Raw genomic sequence first — 22,703 nt, forward strand, 5'->3', positions numbered from 1 at the left:
ATCATTTAGGTCGGAAAAGTGCTCTTAACCTCATGTACCAATGCAATGGACTTTTACCATCTTTATGATCCTGCTCATTAAAATTAACTGTCTGGCTGTAAAAAATAGATTTCCCCTTTATGTTGCCTTCTGGATTGTCTTATGCACTTCAGATCTAACATGAGAAATTGCCCAACTTTTATCCCTTCCCCCTGGTGTTTCACTTTTTTTTTCTTCAATCATATATTTTGCCTCTCTCCTGCTTTTGTCAAAGCACTTGGCATTCCACATGTGAAGGCATGAGTAGATCAAGGCTCTCGGTGTAGCAACCAGTCCAAATACACAGCAACACACATAAATCATAACGTTCATACTTGGAGCGAATTGCACAATTTGAAATATTACGGTATAATAGATAAGCAAAAGATAACTATCTGTTATCTTTTGTTATTAGATTATCATTTCTCGATATAGAGGTGTTAATTCATATGTTGAACTGTCTGAATAGCTGTAAATATGATTTGATATCTGCTTTATTAGATCCTAAATTATAAAAGTGAGTCAGTAATCAAAATTGCCTTGCACTTAGTGCCACTGAGGGAATACCCCTCATTTATTAGGGCATATTTTTTAACAGATCCCCTAAAAAGAACAGCCTGCCTCTTTCAAAGTAGGCCCATCAAGCCTCCGCCTTTTGATCAATCCAATAACCCCCCTACCCCTTCCCATAGGCATTTTTTAACACCATCATTAATGAGCCTCACCTCAACATCTCGTCTTCTCTGAGGTGACAGCCTGTCTTGTTGGACCCCGATTTGAGCCCATTACCACCCGGGTCTGGTAGCGGACACAGCCTTGTAGGGACCTCAAACACCGTGCTCCTGTCCATAAAAATACAAAGAATGGGGCTCTAGCCTGCAATTCCGCCCTCATTTACCTTTTTGACTCCTTTGTGGACGCCTAGAATTTGTACTTTTATAGGCGGTGGAGGTCAGGTGGATGAGGTCTTCAGGATTATTTACCCCAGAGTGCTTGTCTCGCTCACAGAAGCACCAACCTGCCCTCGCCTTCACCCTCACCTGGGCAGCTCCGGGCCTGTAAAGCACAAACATGGGGAAAGTGGGTTGTGGGAAAGGAGGGGGGGGGGGACTCTTCATGAACTCACAGATCTCATCACCTCTGAGTATGCTGTATCTCCGCTAGCTTTTGCTGATGATTGAAGGAGATGCTCGGAGCAGTGTGTTTTAAAGAAGCCCCAGGGCTTTACTTGGGTCTTCTGTCTGCAGAGTTTACGATCCGCATGGCTGACTTCAAGGCCAAGTGAATCTGCCAGAGCTGTGGAGGCTGTTTTGTGATCTTCTTTAGCCAACAAGTATATCTCCTTATTCACTAAGGTCTTATGAAAAGAAACTAGAGCCTTTTGTCTGTATAAACCCTCTAAAACAGGACATTTAACCTGAACTGACTGAAGTTTTAAGTCTTAATTTTCACTGGTGGTTGCTGTGAAAAGTGCAGCTTCCTTGCCAGGGGCCTGACGGTTCCCCTGCTGCCACAAGTTCTTCTGGTCCTCCCTATTATCTCCCTCTCCCTGGGCCTTGCTGTTTGGTCCCTGGCTTTTATGGCAGGGTAGGAGAGGGCCATGAGGAAATGAGGTGACCCCGGGGTCACGAGTGGAGTCAGGGGGCTGGAACCGGACCACGGCCCTGCCAACCCCACTCTCTCAGGGCCGGTTCGGGTCGAGGCAGGCAGAGCAAAGGAGACAGGGGGAGACTGGGGACAGGGTCCCTTCCATCCTTGACCCCAGCATCATATGCCTTTAATTAAGCCAGATTTGAATTTGTTTACAAGCCCCAGTAGTCTTAAATCTTCCGGGTCTTTGGCCCCCCTCCACACCCCTCATTCCACCATCCCCTCATACCTTGAGTCCTTCTTTTCTTCTTCTCTTTAATATGGTGTCAGACATCTATTTATTGTGCTGTTTTAACTGGTTTTTAGAAACGGGTTACAAGCTATTTGGGAATCCACCAAATAGGATTTGAGGGACACCCCTCTAAGATGTTAATCTGTTAGCGATATGAAAGGCCGCTCACCCCACTAAACTCCCCCTCCACTGGAACCTGGGGGCTCTTTATGGCCCCATCAGGCACCCGCATGGACGACTTACTGCTGACCTTGTGACCTGGCAGTTGAAGCCATATGAGGAGGGAATCTTTCTCTTGTCCCGTTCCCTCCTACTCTCCTCACTTCGGCCTCATTTTCTACCCTCCAAATCCCTGATGTGATTTTTTTTGTTTGCACTAAAAGTATTTAAATTCTTCCACCTTGAAGTGGGCTTTCATTCGCTGTGTTTCATTAATCACTCAATCAACTCATCGAGTGTATAATCGGTAATTTTATCCGACCATTTATTTTGGCGTGTTTTTTGTTGGAGTTTAGGATCCATGTCAAAGCCATATGGCAGTATATAATGAGATCTCTTCTTATCGTCTCGATGTCTGAAACTCTTCATCTCTAACAGGCACCATTTATTCATTCTTTCGCCCCCAACTGGTCTCTCATGTAAAAGATTTACACACAGCTCTCCAGCCTTTATTAGGGCGGTACCAGCGTGTTTGCTATACAACAAAAAGTCCTTCGACTGGCTCCATCATATTAAAAATTTACACGTAACTGAAGAGCTGTTACACTAGGCTTACTAGCATGTTAGTAGCCGAAAAGCTTGCTGCAAATGGCCTGGTCATGGGGAGTTGGGTGGCTAATTGGATCGGTTGGGTTAAATAAATGTTTTAGTTCTCCCCTGCGCTGGGGGGACCTGGTGGCAGGAGCCTCTCATCTTGGCTGAGGAGGGGGAAAAAAAGACAGATGAAAGGGAGAGGCAAGGAAAATAAGGAGGGAAATGAGCTCATTTATGATAAAGATCAAATTTGTTCAAAGTGTATTTTACACACAGGTGTCACAACTTAATTTACGCAGATAGTGACGACAATAAAGACAGAAGACAAAAAAAGATTAACAAGTAACAACAATGAGATTTCTGTAATGATAGCGCCTAACACAGAAACTAGTGTGATACAAGCTTTTAATGAGAACTTTGTAATTGCAGGTTCCAGATCCAGAGGGGAACCAGTGACCCCACCAGCTACAAGAGTCTGGGAGACTGCTTCCGGACCATCTTCCGCAGAGAGGGGTAGGTTATCCACGACTGTTGTTGCCAACTAAAGTTAAAAAAATAATGTTTTGAATTAGGCTTCTGCCAATGACATCGGTTTTTCTTTTCCTTGTGTACAGGGAAGAAACACTTTCTCCTTTTTCCTCTGTGTTAAGTGATATTAATTGTCTGTAATAATTTAATGTGATTCAAAATACTTGAATGATATCGCTGTTTGTTTGTTTTTTTTAGCCTTATATATCATATTCCTCTGTGCCGTAGACCTCTGTTGTCCAAAAACTATTACTGTCAGACTGTCATATCAGAATATGATATATAAGGCTTTGGATACACACACGATACTTGTAAGTATCATGTGTGAGAAGGATCAGTTGTTGGTTTGGCTCTGCACATGAGATTTGTTGACAGTAAGAATAATATAGAACATGGCCAGCCATATCCTTTAATATGTCCCTTAATCTGCAGTGTGAGGCAGGTTTGCACACAAATTCATACAAATAATGCATAAAAGCTATCTAAGAATACAAAATATGCTAATCTAAAGAAAACATTGTAATGCACAAGACTCAATGTCCAATCCAAAGCTGGCCAACAGTGACCAACACTAAATGAAGTATTATGCACTACACTATAAATTAATCCAACTGGTATTTGCTTATGATGTAGCTTTTATATTAAGTTATTGTACACCTTTGTATCATTGTAAGTAATATCACAATCACAGTGACAATACATAAGGGGAAAAAATATGTAGTCAGCGTTATTATGAGTGACATTTATAATTTATTCAAATGTAACTAAACCACATGGTGGCAGGTTGGTCTAGTCGCTGGAAAGCTCAAAGTGTTGCAGGTTCAATCACTTAAAAACAGCTTATGTGTCTGTCAGTAGCCGTGTGTACTGAGGAAGTATCCTGCAGCAAGTCACTGAACATACATTATCACTCGCTGTAACTCAAACCGGATAAAAGCGAAGCTGTCGGTGCCTTAAAACCTTAAATGTAAAACTTTCACAACTGACTAAAAAGACAGTCGTCCTGCCACGCTCCCTCCTCCTCTGTCTTCCTTGTGACAGGTCTGTGAGACAGTGCAGGCGTAGGAGAAAGTGGTTGCCACTCGGTCTGTTTACGGCGAGATGACAGCTTTACAGCGGATATAAAGTTGATCTGCTGCGAGGTGTGAGCAAGCGCATGGTGAGAGGCCGGCCAGTGACAGTTGGAAATCCTCCGTTGGCTGTAGTTCAACAGACACAGCTATCCTGCTACAGTAGCTGTCCCCTTTTCACCCCACACACACTCTCTCACAGTGTGAAACTTAATGCCTTTGTGCCTGCATGCTTTTTGGGTGTGTCCTTTGGGAGTAGGTCCGCGTGAATTTCCAGAGAACTCTCTGACACAATAAAACGTTTGCCAAATTAAACGGCATCCATGCCATCAAGTGTAGGCTATACAACTGTAGACACGCGCAACAAAGCCATGTTATAGAGTCCCCACAGATGGAAGATCCACTTTCGTGTCAACCAATTATCACTAACAGTATATTTTTGCTGAGGCTGTAATCACTCCCCAGTAGCACATCATGGATTACCTCCAGGCCAAACCACTTAGTTATAATTTATACAAATAGTGTTAGGCCCCACTGTTGTAGAATTATTATTAAAAATAAACATCTCTCGTCAGCTCATGGCAGGACTGAGTTAACACCAGGCCTCACTCTCTCTCTCTCTCTGAGGCAATGAGGGAGAAAACCTGAGCTCTCAGCTCAGAGCGCGGTGATTAAACTGAGGAAAGACATGGAAATGTGCACATGTGAGACACCATCTTTAAGAGACTGTGAAGCCTGGACACCATAACTAGACCTATAGACTTCACTTTTTGTACAGCAGCAACATACATTTTTGTTTTAAGTGTGTATTATTTCTGTTTTAAAAACTGTTAAAAAAAAATGAACTTTGCCAAAATTTTACATTTGGTTGCTATTAAATCTGGAAAATACAGCATAAAATCTTGTTGCTCTACTCACAAGTGTGTGACAGTGTGAACTACGCTCACCAACACTCAGTTGTGTATTGCCTAACAAGCCACGCTCCTTTTTCTGTTGCATGTGGGTGCAGCAGCATGAGCATGTGTTAAGTGTTTCCGTCTGGAGGCAAACAAAAAGACTCTATTCTCCAGCATTCTTTACCAGTGTGGTATCCAGAGACTGGGTCGGGACCCAAAGCACGGCCACAGGAATATTAAAAAGGTCCATGCATTACAGCAGAGCGTGTTGGACTGCGTACAGTAGATCAATGACTAATGCCTGGAGCTAACGCTGCAGGGCTGAAGGGGGAGGGGTGGGTGGGGGGGAGATGACTCCAGCTGGGACCACCCATGCAAAAAATATATACATCCATGGAAGTGTGCAGCAGTGCAGATAAGCGTGTCCACCAAATGACATATGTGCTTGCTACAGTGAAACAGACAGGGTTTGTATGAAGAGCAGCAATCAGGTTAATAGTATTTCATTCTTACAAATTACAAAAAAGATGAGCTTGTGGATTTTCACAACACGGTTCCACTTTTCACTTTATTTAGAAATACGATGAGGTATTTTAAGGTATCATAATACACAAAACTCCCCTTATGGATTACACTAAATTCACTGAAGTGCATTAGGATGTATATTTGTACTGTAGGACCATATTGTCAGAGCAGGAAGGAAAGTCTCCTCCCATAATCTGTTTTTAGTAACCCACCTGCAAATACCCCGTCACTATGGAAATAGCACGTTTAATCATACGATTGACTTTTCTCTCACTTTGGATGTGAATTAATAATAATAATTACTACCTCATGATGTGTGCAGGATACACCAACGCATGTTATTATGGATCCTATGTTGCATAAAGTAGTAAAACGTGTTTTGGCGCTTTCATCTCGTGAATCTGGCTCACTGTTAATTATACTGTTATTTAGTGACAATGTCAAGGTTACAGCAGACACTGGGAAAGTGAAAATATTTGCAGATGAAGCATGCCTGTTGTTTACATGTTAAAAAGTTCCCTGGGGCAGCTCATATTTCCCATGGATTTCCTTACAGCAGTGCCGTGAAAATTAATAGAAAACAACAGAGGCAGCCACAGCCAAAGATTGCGCTTGAGAGAGAGAGAGAGAGAAAGAGTTTCTGATAAATATATGCATTTAAACGTATCTACTGTTAGGAAATAATAAAATGTAGCTCATTGCTATTATTGGCCATTTTATTTAATTAGTCTTGTCTGGGTAGTTCTGTCAGCGCTTTTTTAACAGCCTCCTCTCCAGATGGATGGAGGCTGTTAAAAAAGGAAAGGTTTATGAAAATTAAAGACAAATCATACACACAAGCGCGTACAAACACACACCTACTACACACACACACACGCATATCCAGCTTCGCCCACGCCCCCCAATCCTCCACTCTCCTTCAGGAGGCTATTTGTTTAGGAAAGCCAAAAAGGGACTAAGTGTGTACTTTACATTGGAAATCAAATTAGGATTCAAATGATGGCCACTCACTAGAGGCCATATTTGTTCTGTAACAAATTTCACTCCTCCTTCATCACCTGGTGGCTCCCCAGTCTGACCACACCCGGGAAATCTGTGGCCACCATTTGCATGGACAAAGAGAGCAGAGGGAAGGGCCTTCCGTCTGACTGAAATAACTTGTTTACACAAAGATACAAGGGTTTAATTTTTTTTGCTCGTATGAGGGATTTTCCTGCAACATAATCCCTTACTCCAGCGTTATGATTGCTCTATTACCCAGAGCCGGGAGCACGTTTGTAACTTCAGGTGTTGATGAAATAGGTCGTCTCTGTCACCTGATGACAAGTGTTTTGATAATTAGCCGTGGTTCACTGCTGTTTTTGGAAGGCGTTCTCGCCGCTGTGCATTCTGTGTAAGTTTAATGGCCTGTCCTTCTCAGATTATATTCAGTGAAAATGTGCGCCAGCAGCATAAATATTTACACTCAGATCCGATCTACCAAGATCATCTCTGTTGACTTGTAGACAATGTTGCCACAACAGAGCTGGTGCCACTGTTCACAGGATACAGTCGGTCACGCCACGTTGTCTTCTTTGTCCACAGACCTGTGTTCAATATCAATATGCACTCCCTTATACTTTCTCTTTCTGTCTCACCTGCAAGCAACCTGGTCCTGATCCTTTGCATGTTTAAAAATATTTTTTTTATTTGTTCCCACGTTTGCATGCATTATGCATATGCACCAAGATAAATACCAATGCCTTGATATATAAAATAGTATATACATATCCTAGGATGGTGACAGGCTAACATGTAACACAGATGCATTCAAATACACATTTACATTTATACTTAAAGTGTTATCACAATCATCTTACACATAACACACACACCCCTCCTCCCAACTCCCAAACCCGACCGTCAGTCCATCTCTCGATAGATCTATTTGACAACAAGAAAAGTACATACAAGGCTGTAGTCACCCAGTCCTGACATACAGTAAAATTATCTAGGCTAAAATATAATAAAGCTAAAAGCTTATTTCCATTGCACTCCTCTAAGGGGGAAAAGGTGGGTAAGATGCCAGATATTCACGTCTGGCAAGAGCAGTTAAAACACATGAAATAACAGTACACAATCCAATAAACCCACAGACAAAAACAGAAAAAATCTTAATACTCTTAATACTTTTCGACTTCCCTACCAGGCTCTCAGCCTCAAGCACATTAGTCCCTTCTGAACAAATAAATCTTTAAAAAGCAGATCACAAATATTTACTTCCACCTTTTTAAAAAAAATGACAAATAATTTACTAAAACAGCTGGGAAGTGTTTCAGCAAATATTACTCAAACCGGAGTAAATAATACATTTGTCGGGAACCTTTTTTTCAGTTGCAGATTTAGTGTGGTTGTAAATATACAGCACTCAGACTCAAATTTATTATTGTATTTGTTTATTTATAGGTGACAGTGCACATTAACATCAACATTGACACTTTAACATTATTAATGTAAATGTGCTGGGGTTAGCTCAACAGCTAATTTGTAACAGGTGTCCCGACTCAGCTCAAAATTAAAAAAATGGATAAAAACCTTCATATGTAGCAGAATTACAGTGAAAGTAAGAGGACAGAGTAGCAATCTAAACAAACTTAATTACAATATGTTCATCGTAAACAAGCAACACGTCACCTAATGCAACAGTGTGGCTCACTGATTCTTTTTTTTTTAAAGAGTTTTTGGACAATAGTTGGTCTCCACGGCACAGAGAAACAAGTTATATCAAGCTTTTAATATGAATTAATTGTTGTTTTTAGTAGGAAAATATAGAATATTTCCACCTTTATTCTTAACTAGCCTGGACTAATAAAAATGATACTGTGACTTTAAAGCTTTTCATCGATTACGTCATGCAACTTACTGTAACTTTAAACATTGTTTGTTCCTCTGAATTTCAAATCAATAGCTAAAAGTAGTCCAGAACTAGGAAGCTTTGAACAGCTGTGAACAACTTATATATTTTGCATTTTCCATTAACAGAAATTTTAGCTCATGGAAAAATGTCCCATTGATAAAGAAAGAAGGAAGTGTGGAAATGTGAATGGTTTCTGACAGCTGCTGACCGCAAAAAAAAAAAAAAGTCATCCTGGCACAGCGACAGGTTTGTCGATTGTTGGTTTAGGTTTTCCTGGTACCTTGAAGAAATTAATGGCCACACTGTTATTTTTTTTTGATTTATGTCGTTCATAGTATGAATGTACAATTAGAGAAGACTCAAAAAGTCACTGAAATTATGTTTAATAAAAACAGTGTGTACGATATTATCATCTGATATATTGCATAAAGTTTATAGGAATACTTCATGGTCCATATCAAGCTAATGCACCATGTAACACTTATCTATTCTTGGTGGTTAGTCGTTAAATTATGTACAAAAATGCATGAGGGTGGAGATAATTATTTAATTGATCCCCACAGTCTCTTAAATATCTGAATTGGTTCCAAAATGTACAGTAAGATGTTGTGTTTACTGTTTCTCTTGTTTAAAGATTTCAACCTGTTTTACCTGTTTCACTTTGACACAAACCCCTTAAAACAACATTTAACAATGAGAGCAAGAGGAAAAGTAGTTTGCTGTTGCCAGTGACAGTTTGTTGTCAACACAACAGCTAATGACTCAGTGGTATCTGATGCTTCAGACGTGCTGTAAACCACACAGAGTAGTTTTTCATAGTTTATTGGGGCCTCCTAATGTCACAGATTTGAGAGAGGATTAAGACATAATGTGTACTCAGAAAACATTCGAGTACCTGTATAATTTTCTTTGATTGACAACTTATCTAACATCATCTGCCCAAGCCAGTTAGAGTAAACTACTACAAGTTCAAACAAATCAACTAATACACCCATGTTTTCACTGACGGTGACGGTGAGGGAAATGCACATGTATGCACTTCTCAATGTATACGAAACAGGCCTCGTGCCCTCATTTGCAAAATAGAAAACATACTACAATCCTCTCGCATGTACGGTCAAAGACTGGTGCGAGGCGTTTATGGGGAGTGATGACCTCCTCTTTCATTACATTCCCCAGATTTACCCGCATGAGTAAAAACATGTCATCTTTATATAGAAAAGAATGAAATGTAGTTGTAAAATGTTTGTTTTAGGTTAATTAATGTTTTTAGATGCATTGTATAGTTTAGTTTTTGGGTAGAAATTAAAAGAAAGATTGTGAACACTTCAAAAGAAAGATAATTTAGACTTTTGTTTACAATTCTGAAACATCCAATAAGTGTGTCTTAACATGTGTGTTAAAGGGGAATTTGCATAAATCTAACCAGACTGTCCATTCACTCTGTAAATATACTCCATAAAACTGATTGCTTACAAAATACAGCCTGTGTAAAATGTAGGCATACATTTCTATATACATAACTCACTGTATCATTTTATTATTTTTCCTGCCTCCAAGTACGCTTTAAATCATGGCTGGACATATAATTGAGCTAAGGCAAACGTCCAAATTGACTAAAATTATACAGCTACCGTCTTCTGAAACATCCAGTATATCAAAAGTGGAAATAAACTCTTAAATCATTTCCTCCGCAGATTCCTAAAGAACATGTTTACCAGGGTTTGTGGTTTTAAAATATATCCTAGTGGTTCTGTTGCCAAATAGCGGCAATGTACTTTCTGTTTCCATTTTGTGAACTCGGTATTAGCCCCGCTGTCTACATTTAATATTGTCAGAGGTTTGATTCCTGCAGGGGCCATGTTGAAGAACTGTACCAGGGAAGTCTGTGGTTTTTTAGAGGAGTATATCATGTATGAGAAAATGACCCTAGTCTTGGGCATGGAGACTACACATTTTCAACAGAAAGAGTTACAAAGTGGAGGTGTAGAGTTTTAAAGATGTGGGCATTTGCCAGGCAAGAAAGAAAAGATGTTAATTGGCTGCATCATGGGAAATGTAGGATTTAGACTCGTTCTCAGGACTTAAAGACTCACTTGCTTTCTTTGTGACCTTTCCTTTTTTTAATGTGTCTTTTATAAGTCTTTCAACTTTATAGAGACGCTGGAGCACCCTTTTCACTACAAATACAGATCTTTTTAGATGGATTTTCTCACTGGTCCAGGAAGCCATTGGTTTACGTTTATTTCCAAACAGGATAAAACTCAATTAGCAGACACTTGATACATGTCACAGTGGAAAGTCCGTATTATAATGTCATTGCAGGGGAATGCAGTTTAAGTGTAGATTTACTTTCAAAGTTTGTACAGCATTATGAAATACAAACAGGAGCGCTTCTGGAAACACCCTGACGAAGGCAAACATTGCTGTATTTTCAATGTATTAGCCCATATTTATTATAGGCTTTTTACCTTTTAAACATCCACTTGAGTGCCTGGAATTGGATTTTTTTTTATGCTGCACTCAACTCATGGATGAGGGCACGTTTTATCCTCTTTAAAAGCATTATTTTATTCAAGTAGTGCAACATTGACAAAAAATTAATGCAGACTCGAGGTTCATTGTGATGGATTTCAAGAGTATGCCAATCGATTTACAGACATTAATTGAAACCAGTAGCTACCTGGAGCAGTAAAACAAAAAAATACAGTCAAATTTCAAAGACACCTCCATGGTTTGTTAAGTGGTTAGCTGTTATGTAAAATGTACATGATTTGAACCACTGCTGTGGGAATAGTTAGACATTGTAGGAAACGTTTATTTGCTCTCTTGCTGAGAGTTAGATGAGATTTCCCTTGAGTGTGAAGCTATAGCCAGGGGACAGTTAACTTAGCTTAGCATAAAGACTGGAAACATTCAAAGGTGAAGAAATTTGCCTGCTAGCTCCTCTAAAGCACACAAATTAACACCTTATATCTTTTTTGTATAATTCGCACAAAACCGCGGTGTAAAAACAAGTTGTGGTTTTACGGGAGGTTAAGTCTTCCTGGAATCTAAAGTAACCTTACCTTACCTTTTGGCAGCCTAACCTTGTTTTAGATGTGGAAAAACAGTAACAGTCGTCATATTTACCTGTGTAACCATTTATTTTCTCTTTCTACAGGATCTTCGGCTTTTATAAGGGAATCTTGCCTCCGATTGTGGCGGAGACTCCAAAGAGAGCGGTCAAGGTGAGATAGAGGATGTGCATGTTGGTTCACAGAAAGCCGCAAAGCTTCTGGAGGTGTGATGCAAACATCGGGCTCTGGTTTCACTCAGAACTGCCATATGAAAACACTCCAACCGCAGTGGCTCTAACATGGTACACCCATGTTAATTAAACACATGACGCCTTCCACACCGTGTCTGCCTTCTCAGCCACTCTATTTGTTCTGTTGGCCTACCAAATATTGGCTTACAAGCATTTACAGCAAGCCTTCCCCTGAGCCCTATCTTTTGATATGTTTGTAGGCAGGCTTAGCATCTCTGGCTCCCTACTAGTATATAATGGGGTGCGAGGGTGGGGGTGGCCTGATGCCTGATGCCTGGCATGGAGCTGCTCTGTAATGAGATGCTGGAGACGAGGATGTGTGAACTTTAAAAATAAGCGCTCACACTGAGAAGATGGGGTAATCACTCACACAGCGAACAAAGCTGGCTGATGGTGAGAAATGTCTGGAGCAAAGAATTAAAGCAAATTAAAGCTCCGATTAAGACGCCTCTGCTGGCATTTTGCCCTTTTGCTCAGATAAATAAATCAGGGGATGTTTCTCCTTTCAAGAATGTGCATTAGACTTTCCCCATTTACAGACTGTGGTGTAAAAATTTTAAGTACTGCATAATTTTCAATAGATACAAAGCTCAACCAAGTGTGTAATAACGTGTATCTTTGTGTATACGCGGCTGTGTATTTGTGTGAAGATGTCAGTTCATGAATGCATTTTCTGACAGCTCATTTATCCCCATCTTTCCACTGTAGTTTTTCACCTTTGAGCAATACAAGAAGGTGCTGAATTTGACCCCTTTGTCTCCTGGCGTGGTGAGTCTTAGACACAGAAACACCTGGATACACTCTCACCTGAAAAATAAACACACACACACACACACGCACACAGAGAGCAGGAAGAACATCAGACCCAGTGTCAAAAATCGTCGTTTCACCTCACCTGCCAGAGGCTGGTTTACGAAAGGCAAATGCCAAGAATAATTTTACCAGCCAAAAGTTTTCAATGCTGTTTCATGTTCGAATGCAGCTAATTCATGAGTACACTCAGATAATTTATTACTCATTCACTCTGATGTGTCTACACCTGTTATGCAATATCATATTATTGTAATAATAATTGTAATAGCTCTAAGCTAAATAACCATTCAGAGTTTACTATTATGGAAAATACAAAACTGACATAATGGCAGCTTTCCTGCTTAAACAGAGAGCCATCCAACATTAGACAGTATAGAAAATTAATCCGGCGTAAAATTTTGTCAGGTGTTATACACATATGAAAACATCCTAGATGACTGACTAATGAATTCAAATGTCTGGTATCATAGATGGAATAATAAAGGTAACTAATAGTCCATGAACAAAGTTGAATCAATAACATACGGATACATTTTAGCTTGTAGAGTTTTAAAAAAAAAAAAAAAAATTACAATCCCTCTCTAAACAAATGGAGTAAACCACATGACAGACTGTTGATTTTGAATCAGTTTTTCTTACTTCTAAAACACGAAAGCTTCACTTAATTAGACGTAGGAAGCATTTAAAATAGATTGCCTCTTACGTGAATGGGTGTGTAGCTGACATTCAGGGACATCAGCTGATCAGGGGTGGCTCTAAAAAAACCTCATGTCTCTGCCTGAACCCATACGATATAAGTTTCACTCCAGGCAACAGAGCAGCCAGAAGAAAAGGTTGCAAAATTGTGGTTGTTGACACTCTGTGTAAAGCCAATGTAACTGGCAGCTTGTCAGGAGCCTTTTTGGTTTATTACAGAGGCATTGTTTTCTTTTGATTTTATTGGTTCCAAGTGTGAAAGAAAGTATGGTGATTAGCACGGACAAAATTTGAAAGTGAGGGAGGAAAAAAAAGACAGAAGACTGTATATAAATAAAATTCAAATGTAATCTTACTAAAATATTACAAGCTCATATATTTTTTTCTTCACTGGTGGAGTTCAGTCCTTACTGGAAGTCTTTGGACAGCTTTGTTTCAGCACTGGATTTGAAATGAAACGATGAAAATGAGATTAAAACACAAACTTTATTACACATATTAACTATTTAAAGATCACAGCCTCCACCCCAAACTCTTATAAAAGAATAAATTCATAATTCAAATTCAATCTGCTGCAGTAAAGCCAAAAATAATGACAAACCTATCACTGTCCTAATTAAACTGGACACACTGCACGTTTGTTGGAGGATGTTAATTCTGTGGACTGGTTACACCACAGGCTGCGAACATTCAGCCTTATTTAGTAATCTGGTTTCTGTTACACTGACTCAGAGTTTTAAGCAAGACAGATTCACATTGCTGGGGTGCGGTCACCACACACTACCTATTCAGGTGGCAGCCAAGTGTCAAGACGTGATTGATGGCTTACCTGTAAACTCGGAGCCGATGCTGCCCCGGCACGGCGCATATCCCCGGCTTGTTTTTACAGCCATTGGTGGAGAAATGTTTACCTGTCCCATCCATCATGCTCTCTCCCCCCTCCCCTCTCCACCTCCTTCTCTATCTCCTCCTCTTCCTCCTCTTCAAGTGCTTCTAACCCCATTTCCCCCCCAGAGGCCCCCACATATCAAGTACTGTAATCACATAAGATCATTAGCGCGAGTGAATTACAGATTGGTTTGCGAACGTCTCTCTCTCTCTCTCTCTCTCTCTCTCCTATTCAGCATGGCACAGCTGAATGCCTTCACTCTGATTAATGAGGACACACACAGTAATAATACAAATAAGGAATTAAAACGTGGCTGGCTGGCTGTGTAAACATTGCCAGGCATGTCTGAGAGGATGGGTCCCGGGGCTCTGACAGCAGGATAAAGAGGCAGGAAGAGTAATGAGCTATAGACACGTTCTTGACATGTTCCCATTACGCCTCTCTGCGAGCACGCACACGTGCACGCGACACACACACACACACACACACTTACATGCAGATATATTGGGGTCCATGCAAATACATAATAAAGCTGGAACATCCATTTATTAATTACATATCAGGGATATATAGTCATAAATACTTTGTTTTATAACTTATATCGCATCAGCAAAATGAATTTCAGAGCTTTAGTTATTTGAAAATCATTTATTTTTTCCTTGAACTACTGTTTTTTTTTTTTATGCTGAATCTTAAAGTTTACCACGTCACTCACATTCCTACTTCCTTTCCTTTACTTCCTTCTCTCTCCCGTCTGTCATCTAACATTTTTTTCAAACGATAACAAACAATGGTGTCTTGTGTGTCTTAAAACATTTGTCAGATAACAACAATGACAGACGTGACAGCAGTAAATGTCCATTTCAGACCAGACAAAAAGACTCGGGGAACAAGTTTCCGAAAGCAAAACTACAATTCAGCGTTGAGGCCTTGCAGCCCGACACTGGAAATCTCACTTATTCTCTGCATCAGTTTGTCTGTTCTGCTCTGTATCTACCCAAACAGTATCTCTGCATTCCCCTAAATCATGTCCATCTCCCCTACAGGCGCTGTCTGCAGCAGGGCTCGGCTCAGGCTTGACTGAGGCTCTTGTCGTCAATCCGTTTGAGGTGGTGAAAGTCAGTCTCCAGGCCAACAGAGATTCCTTCAAAGAGGTTGATCGAAATAAAATACGGTCATAACTTGTAAAGTGTCTGTAATGTGGACATTTCTCCAGAGGCCCGGTGGTTTTGTGTCAGCCTTTGACATGTCCTCCTTTTGAATTCACTCTCTCCAATACAGCAACCCTCGTCGTTTTCTCAAGCAAGACGCATCATTAAGACAGACGGCTTCGGACTGAAGGGCCTGAATAAAGGATTAACATCAACACTGGGACGCCATGGAGTTTTCAACATGATCTACTTTGGCTTCTACTTCAATGTCAAGGATGCTATTCCTACCAACCCGGTAATATGCTAATCAAAATCTATGATCATACTGTGTTTTTTTTTAGTTCTCACCCACAAATGCAAACTCTGTGTCAAATGACAGACACACAACACGTAAGCTTTGCTTTGGTGTTTGTAACCTTGACTACACCTAATTTTTTCTAACCTCAGGCTATATGATACACACGTGTCCCAGCCACCTAGCCAGAGGGGAATAGCAAGTGTTTGACAGTATGATTAGTTAGCCTGACTGCCATAGCAAGGAGGAAGCAAAAATCAGAGAGGAGCTTGTAAGATCAGCCCCGCTAATACCTCGTCTGTTTGCTCCTCATAACATCCTCAAAGTTTCAGATTACACATCCGGCAGGGCCTGATGGCCCAAACAAAAGTTAATTTTGTTTAATGGAAACGTTACCATACGCCAGTTCCACATGTACAAACTGGAGCATTAGATTAACTCCAATGAACTAATTGGAAGCAGACAACGGTACTATTTTCAAGAGAAGGTTACAGTGAGAGCCCAGGCTCTGCTATATTTTCTACATTTTTCCAGTGACGCATGATGTACAGAGAACCAAGTGGTCATCCTCTGCGAATGATAATTATGTGGCTGGATGACTCAAATAGCTCTGTTCTTAGATTGTGGCCATCGCTTTTGGGAATGATCCATTGGTATGTACATTGATGGAATGATCCTGTTTGTGAGAAGCTAACGACCGCCATTGTTGAGGCAGCAAAGGATAAATATTGTGGCCTCCAACAGCTTACTGGCTCGGCTGATGGTGGCATTTCTCCAAAGCCCCTTTTGTCAGCAACATGAGCAATGAGCTTGCAACTCAAACATGTCCATAGTCAAATTCAGCCAGCCGGGCTCGGGCCTCTCTCATATCATCATTTGAATAGTACAGAGGAGGCAGATAGCACACTGCAATCATTCACAAGTGAATGTGTGAGGAGATGTTTGCTTAAGGCTGTTAGGAAGTCAGTTGATGGGTGTACTTAGGCCGCGGGTAAGTTACCCCGTTCCCCACATCCCACTTGAAAAAAAGAGAAGAAGTGGGATTAGCTGTTGATTTACCTCAGCTCTCAGGGTGTCCAGCCGCTTGAGAAAGGCCTGGACCAGAGAGGCTGCTGTCATTTGTAAAAATATCCTGGCCAATTAGCCGTCAGAGCTCTCTGAGTCTGGGCTTCTTTGGTACAGTAATACCCCTGTGCCGAGTCACAGCCCAATTACCCAAATTGTCCCCATATGCCTCCCCAGTCTGCCTGCATGAACCCTGTTTATAAATCCTCTGTCTTGGCTCCCCAAAGAACATGTGCTTCTGTTCAGCCAATCAGAATGCTGCGCCACAGTCAGGAAGCACTAATCTGCCCCCCGCTACCATAAAATGATCAGGGCTTTCATGCCAGCTTTGCAATCATATGCACAAGCCCCCTCATGCTCTCCCTCACTTTCGCTCACATGCATACTGTGTACACATAATGTGTCACGATTTATTTTGCTAACTCCATCTCACTACTTAATGTTTTTTACTATTTATATTTAGTGCCATCAAATATATCTGGTGCCCACTCTAGAAATGTTTCCATTAAGAATGTGGTTTTATTTTATTCCCATATCTCCTCTTCTTCACCAGGACCCTACGCTTGAGTTCCTGAGGAAGTTTGCTATTGGCATGGTGTCTGGGACCATCTCCTCCTGCGTGAACATTCCCTTTGACGTTGCCAAGAGCCGCATCCAAGGCCCCCAGCCAGTACCGGGAGAGATCAAGTACCGCACCTGCTTCCAGACCATGGCACTGGTGTACCGGGAGGAGGGGTATGGACATGGATTGGGGGGGGGGGGATTAGTAAGGGATACTTTGGCCAAATTTTAGAAAGATGTCACTGGCCTCAGAGGCTGGTGCATCCAAGAATTAATGAGGCACTTGGTCTGTTTTGTTAGCAATTGATTGTGGGTTATCTGCCAAAACTGGCTGTCAGAGAAGACAAATGTAGCAGCTGCAGCTACAAGTTAGCAGGGTTTGATTGTGCGGTGTGAGTTTCCGTCTCCAACTGCAGGGGAAGTGCATGAATAGCTTGATGCAAAGCTGTGATCCCGATGAATGGAAACAAAATAGTGACGTTACTTTTCTGGGCTGTATTCCCCACGTGTGTGATCATACATTTCTGCAGTGTGTCAGTTGTACAGTAAATGTTAACATATTTTCAAGCCGCTGAGAATGACAGCTCTAAATGGAAGCTTCAAGGAAAGATGTATGTTATGTTAGCAGTTGCCCCAGGCTTTCCACTTTCCCCCATGCAGCTACACTAGACAAGGGCCAGCGAGATGTTTGTAGTTAGTGGACACAGGAGCCTTGGGGGCGGCTGCAGGAACGGCACTGAAACGTTGTCGTCGCAGGGGTGCAGAGAGGGTGCCCCCTCCGCCACATCCAGTCCCCTGCTCTAACACAACACAGTCCCAGCTAATTAGTGGTCCCTATGGGAGACGTCGTTAAGCAGACCCTAACGAGCCGCGCGGCGCTCCACAGGTCAATCTAATCAGACAGAGGGCCAGGGAGGAAGTGGGTCGAGCCTTATTAACGCCATCAGTGGCGGGGGCAGGGAGCGGGACAGAGAGCACGAGGCGGAGGCAGGCAGCCACTGATCACCTTGAATGCATTAAGAGGCAGGTACTCGCCAGCGCTCGCCGTTAGACCCCAACTATGTACCTGACAGGGTGAGAGACAGGCAGGCAAGCAGACAGACAGCCAGGCAAGAACTCGACTCACACACACACACACACACACACATACACAAACACACACACTTAACATGCAAGTACACTAGCACACACATACTTCATAGGTAACAATAGTCTCACACTAAGATCTTGACAGTATTTACACATTTTAACTTTGGTATTTTGTGTTCGCGCATCATTAACATTGTATTTTTTTTTCTATAGGTACATGGCACTATACAAGGGGTTGGTGCCCAAAATAATGAGGCTTGGACCAGGTAACAAAACAATTATCTTATACTGACATTAAAATCATCCCTTTAATCACATATTGCCTTTTTACAACAGGTTTCAGTTTGAACTTCACCTAATATTTTGTTTGAATAATATGTTTTCAGATTAGTAAATAAACTAAAATCTTTGAGCTAAAAATACTTTTTTCATGTTGAACTCTTACATTTTTAATCTAGGCAGAGTTTCACAAAACATGTTAGCAGTAAATTCAACTTTGTATGACCGTTTCCAATGAAATGAAGTGCGGACAAACACTACTTCCCTTTCAGAATTTTTAATTTATAACTGACATTATTATATTTGTTGCTTTTATCCAAATATGCATTATTTAAATAGAGCAACCATGTGTTACTCATCAATAATACATTTCTGCTTGTCCCTCAGAAATTTTACTTGTTCGGGCAGCAAAACCACAGAATCTGCATTTTAGATCATGTGACACTAAATCTTAGTTCCTATTGGACAGGTCGCTCACCTCATTTATTCAGTTGCAGGGAAAATTTGGGTTCACTGTGGCTTTCTCTTCTGTTTGGCTACAGGTGGGGCAGTGATGCTGCTGGTCTATGAATATGTGTCTGGATGGTTACAGAAGAACTGGTAAAAAAAAAAAAAAAAAGAAAGGAAACCTACAAGAGTGCCTTAGGGATTGTGCCTCAATACTAATATTGTTAACTGACTCCAGTTGGGTCAGACCAAATTAGTTTTTTTTACCTTTAAATATATACACTACTAGTCTGCAAAATACCAAATCAGCATCACAGTAAATGTTAGATTATGAAAATAGTTTTTCTTTAGCTACATTCTAAGTCAGTTTCTCAGGAAGTGCTGCAACACAGCTGGAAACAGCTGCAGTGTTTGAAAACTGGCAAATACATTTATAGTAGAACCCAAAAGTTTTTATTACTTGATCGATAGCTTTTAAGTTCAGTTTCAAATAAAAATAAAACTGCAACAATGGAGCGGGTTCATGTTTACATGGCAATCACAGACTCCAGTTCCACTATAAAGCACTCATGTATAGAACAACTTTTTTATGTAGCTGCACAGCACATGTTATATGACAAAACTTGAACACACACTGAGTTCAGATGAGCCTCACTTCCTCGACCGACATGACCAGAGCCCCGCTGGACTCGGTGGATCATCCATCTCCATCAAACATCACTCGTATTTTAATGTAAACTGCTCATTAAGACACAGCTTTTGAAATCAGCTACAGCACCACCACCGCCACCGCCACCGCCCACTGCAGCGGGTGGAGTCTACGCGCACACATATACATACTTGTCTGTATGTACACGTCTTCATACATGTCACGGATTACATGATCGCAAATATACACTGTGATCACACCTACAGTACTAAGCCTTATGTCTCAAACAAACCAAACAGACATGACAGTGCCTTGCAAATCTTATACACTGAAAATGAGGCCTACTACTGTTTTTCTATGACTAATATTTTTATGTACCTCCTATACATTGGACTCGGTATAAAATCTTTATTTTTCAAGCTTTTATTGGTAAGAAGTTGTGTTAATTTGACTTTTTTTTTTTTTTTTAATCTCAGTGATCTTTTTAATCAGTTTAGTTAGCATCTGTGGAAATGTACTTGTGTGTATTGGTAACAAATAAAAAGAAAAAAAATGTAACTTCACTTGTTTTCTCTGTGTGTGTGTGTGTGTGTGTGTGTGTGTGTGTGTGTGTGTGTGTGTGAGAGTGTGTGTTTTGGGGGTGAGTTAAGCACCTTAACTAGTTTGTGTTGTTGCATGTTTGCCTCTTCTGGGAATGTTTTAACTTGGCATTGATATAAGCGTATCACCTTCCTACAGTTTACCACTTCATCACCCTCCTCCTCGTCTTTTCCCATCAGAGCACTTTGTTGTTTGAGAACCTGTCAGTCGCAGAAGTTGCATTACTCAACCGAGCGTCAGTCTTCTCTCTCTTTCTTTCTTTCTTTCTTTCTTTCTTTCTTTCTTTCTTTCTCTCTCTCTCTCGGTGGTGGGGAGTCGTTGCCTGAGCATAGCTTTGTACAAGCTAAAACAACAAGCTCAAGAAATTCAAATGTGGCTGCAGGAATGGGAGGGTTGCCGCACGCATTCTCTCCCTCTACCAATCTATCTCTTATACAAATATGCACCCTCACACACACACGCAAACACACACACACACACACACACCTGTTGCACAGCCTTAGGGTTAGTACTCCTCTGTAAGAGACTCATCTTAACCTCATCTGGTAGTAGCTTATACTGAGCCACGTTGCCATTTGACAGTCATCATTAATGTGGGAGTTTCTCTCTGCCAAAATGGAACGGCTTCTGGTTTTTTGCCCGGGGGCCTGTGGTGATAGACTAACAACTGCGGCTTGCAGACTGATGGAATTGTAAGCGCTTAACCTGTGCTTTCTGTAATAGAGTGCTGAATGCGTATGTTTGTTTCAGACTTGACAGCTTGTAACATGTGCTGCGTGTATTGCAGGTAGCTAAGCAACGGAGCCACCCTTCACCTGAATTCCCTGCACACTGTCCTGATCATAAATCTTCAGCGGCAAAGTCCACTCCTCCTCATTTTCTTTATACCCTTGCCATGTACCTTCCTCATCTTCACCCGTGACATTTCAATTCAGTGGCTCTGACTTTGACAAGCCTGCAATCTGAACGTGGCTGTACCTGTCTCTCCCAGTGCAGGCACGGTTAATGATTAATATATTAAAATGTCCAGGATTTACACTACGTTTAAAAAGGCAGTGATTTATGTCCACTTGGCTGAACACAGGGGGGGGGCACATGCAGACATACCAAAGACATGGAACCATGTGCTTTTCTGAACACAGCTTTTTTTTTTTTCTTCTTCTTCTTCTTTTCTTTTTTAGGAGGTTTTACTCACCTGTCTGCTCAACATTGCTGTTTTAAGGCATTAAGAAAACATTCTGGCTGTTGTCAGCTTCTTGTAAAAATGTTCAGTGAGCAGAAACACGCATGAAGAGCTGTATGCAGCCAGTGTTACATACCCTGCTCTGTGTTACTCTGGAAATAGCTGTCTTGTTTCTGATTGCATGTGGAGAAATAAAGATAACCATATGACACTGAAGTCAGACTCAACATCATTAATTATAAACACGTGTCTGCCCCTATTTTTGAAACTACGCCTTTAGTCCTCGCTTCCATAAAGCTGACCAACATTAGGCTTTTGAGAAGCTATTCCTCCTGTCTAGAAAACACACTGTTCCTATTTTTTAAATACTGGTGTCAATTAAGACGACCACATTTTAATTTTGTTGTATGAGTCAGAGGAGACTAACAAGACTGTGCTCAGTTCATATAGCTTAGTTGAAAGGAAAAGTTGTTTGGCCTTGTTGTGTGTAGGCTGAGGCAAAAAAACAGAGCATGTAACGACTTTTTCATGCCACTCTTGTCCTTTCACGGCAGAGGGCTGGTGGTAACTATCATTTACTGTACATGATGGATGGTAGATGGTAGGGGTGGCCGTGAGGGCTGGCTGGTACAGCGAGTGTATGATCATCACGTCCCTGTGATGTGGTTCACATACGGTCAAAAAAACACTACGATCCCTGAGCAACGGTCCGTGACCACTGGATGCGGGGAAGAGTGCTTTCCAAGTCAAATCAGCCCCTGCGTGGGGAGGACTGTTGACACAGTCACATGGAGGGACTGTTTATGCTGTAACACAGGAGGAATGGAAACATGGGCACCCTCTGAACTCTCAGCAGCAGGTAATGCCATGTAAAAGAGCAGGTGAGCGATTTTTTTATCAAGTTATTCATCTCCAACTTCATGAAACCCAGTTTGTTTAAATCTCAGTAATCTGGCTTCTACTGCAGGGCTAGACGGGGCTTGCCAGACTCACTCGTAATTTATTACACTACATTTCCCCCACTCAAAACATTCTTGAAAGTATTTTTGCATCATTTTGCAAACATGTCATTTGTCAACCGGGTTTGTGTGCTTTGCTTTTGTAATGA

The 22,703-nt window shown here is 41.2% G+C and overlaps 1 protein-coding gene across 4 annotated transcripts in view; it reads left to right on the forward strand.

The window, feature by feature from the left end:
- Nucleotides 1-22,703, forward strand: part of slc25a21 (solute carrier family 25 member 21) — a 111,268-nt gene that overhangs the window by 75,115 nt on the left and 13,450 nt on the right. For 3 of the 4 annotated variants that reach the window (XM_044374206.1, XM_044374208.1, XM_044374209.1), the window contains 8 exons: nt 3,083-3,166; nt 11,732-11,798; nt 12,587-12,646; nt 15,323-15,430; nt 15,558-15,722; nt 17,341-17,522; nt 18,651-18,703; nt 19,259-20,370. In XM_044374206.1, the coding sequence (XP_044230141.1) occupies nt 3,083-3,166; nt 11,732-11,798; nt 12,587-12,646; nt 15,323-15,430; nt 15,558-15,722; nt 17,341-17,522; nt 18,651-18,703; nt 19,259-19,320 (781 nt within the window). In that variant the 3' untranslated portion in view covers nt 19,321-20,370. Of the gene's footprint in view, nt 1-3,082; nt 3,167-11,731; nt 11,799-12,586; nt 12,647-15,322; nt 15,431-15,557; nt 15,723-17,340; nt 17,523-18,650; nt 18,704-19,258; nt 20,371-22,703 lie in introns of those variants that run through there. The other variant, XM_044374207.1, reaches the window with a different exon arrangement.

This window comes from Thunnus albacares, chromosome 15, assembly GCF_914725855.1.
Source record: "Thunnus albacares chromosome 15, fThuAlb1.1, whole genome shotgun sequence".
In the NCBI taxonomy this organism is placed as follows: domain Eukaryota; kingdom Metazoa; phylum Chordata; class Actinopteri; order Scombriformes; family Scombridae; genus Thunnus; species Thunnus albacares.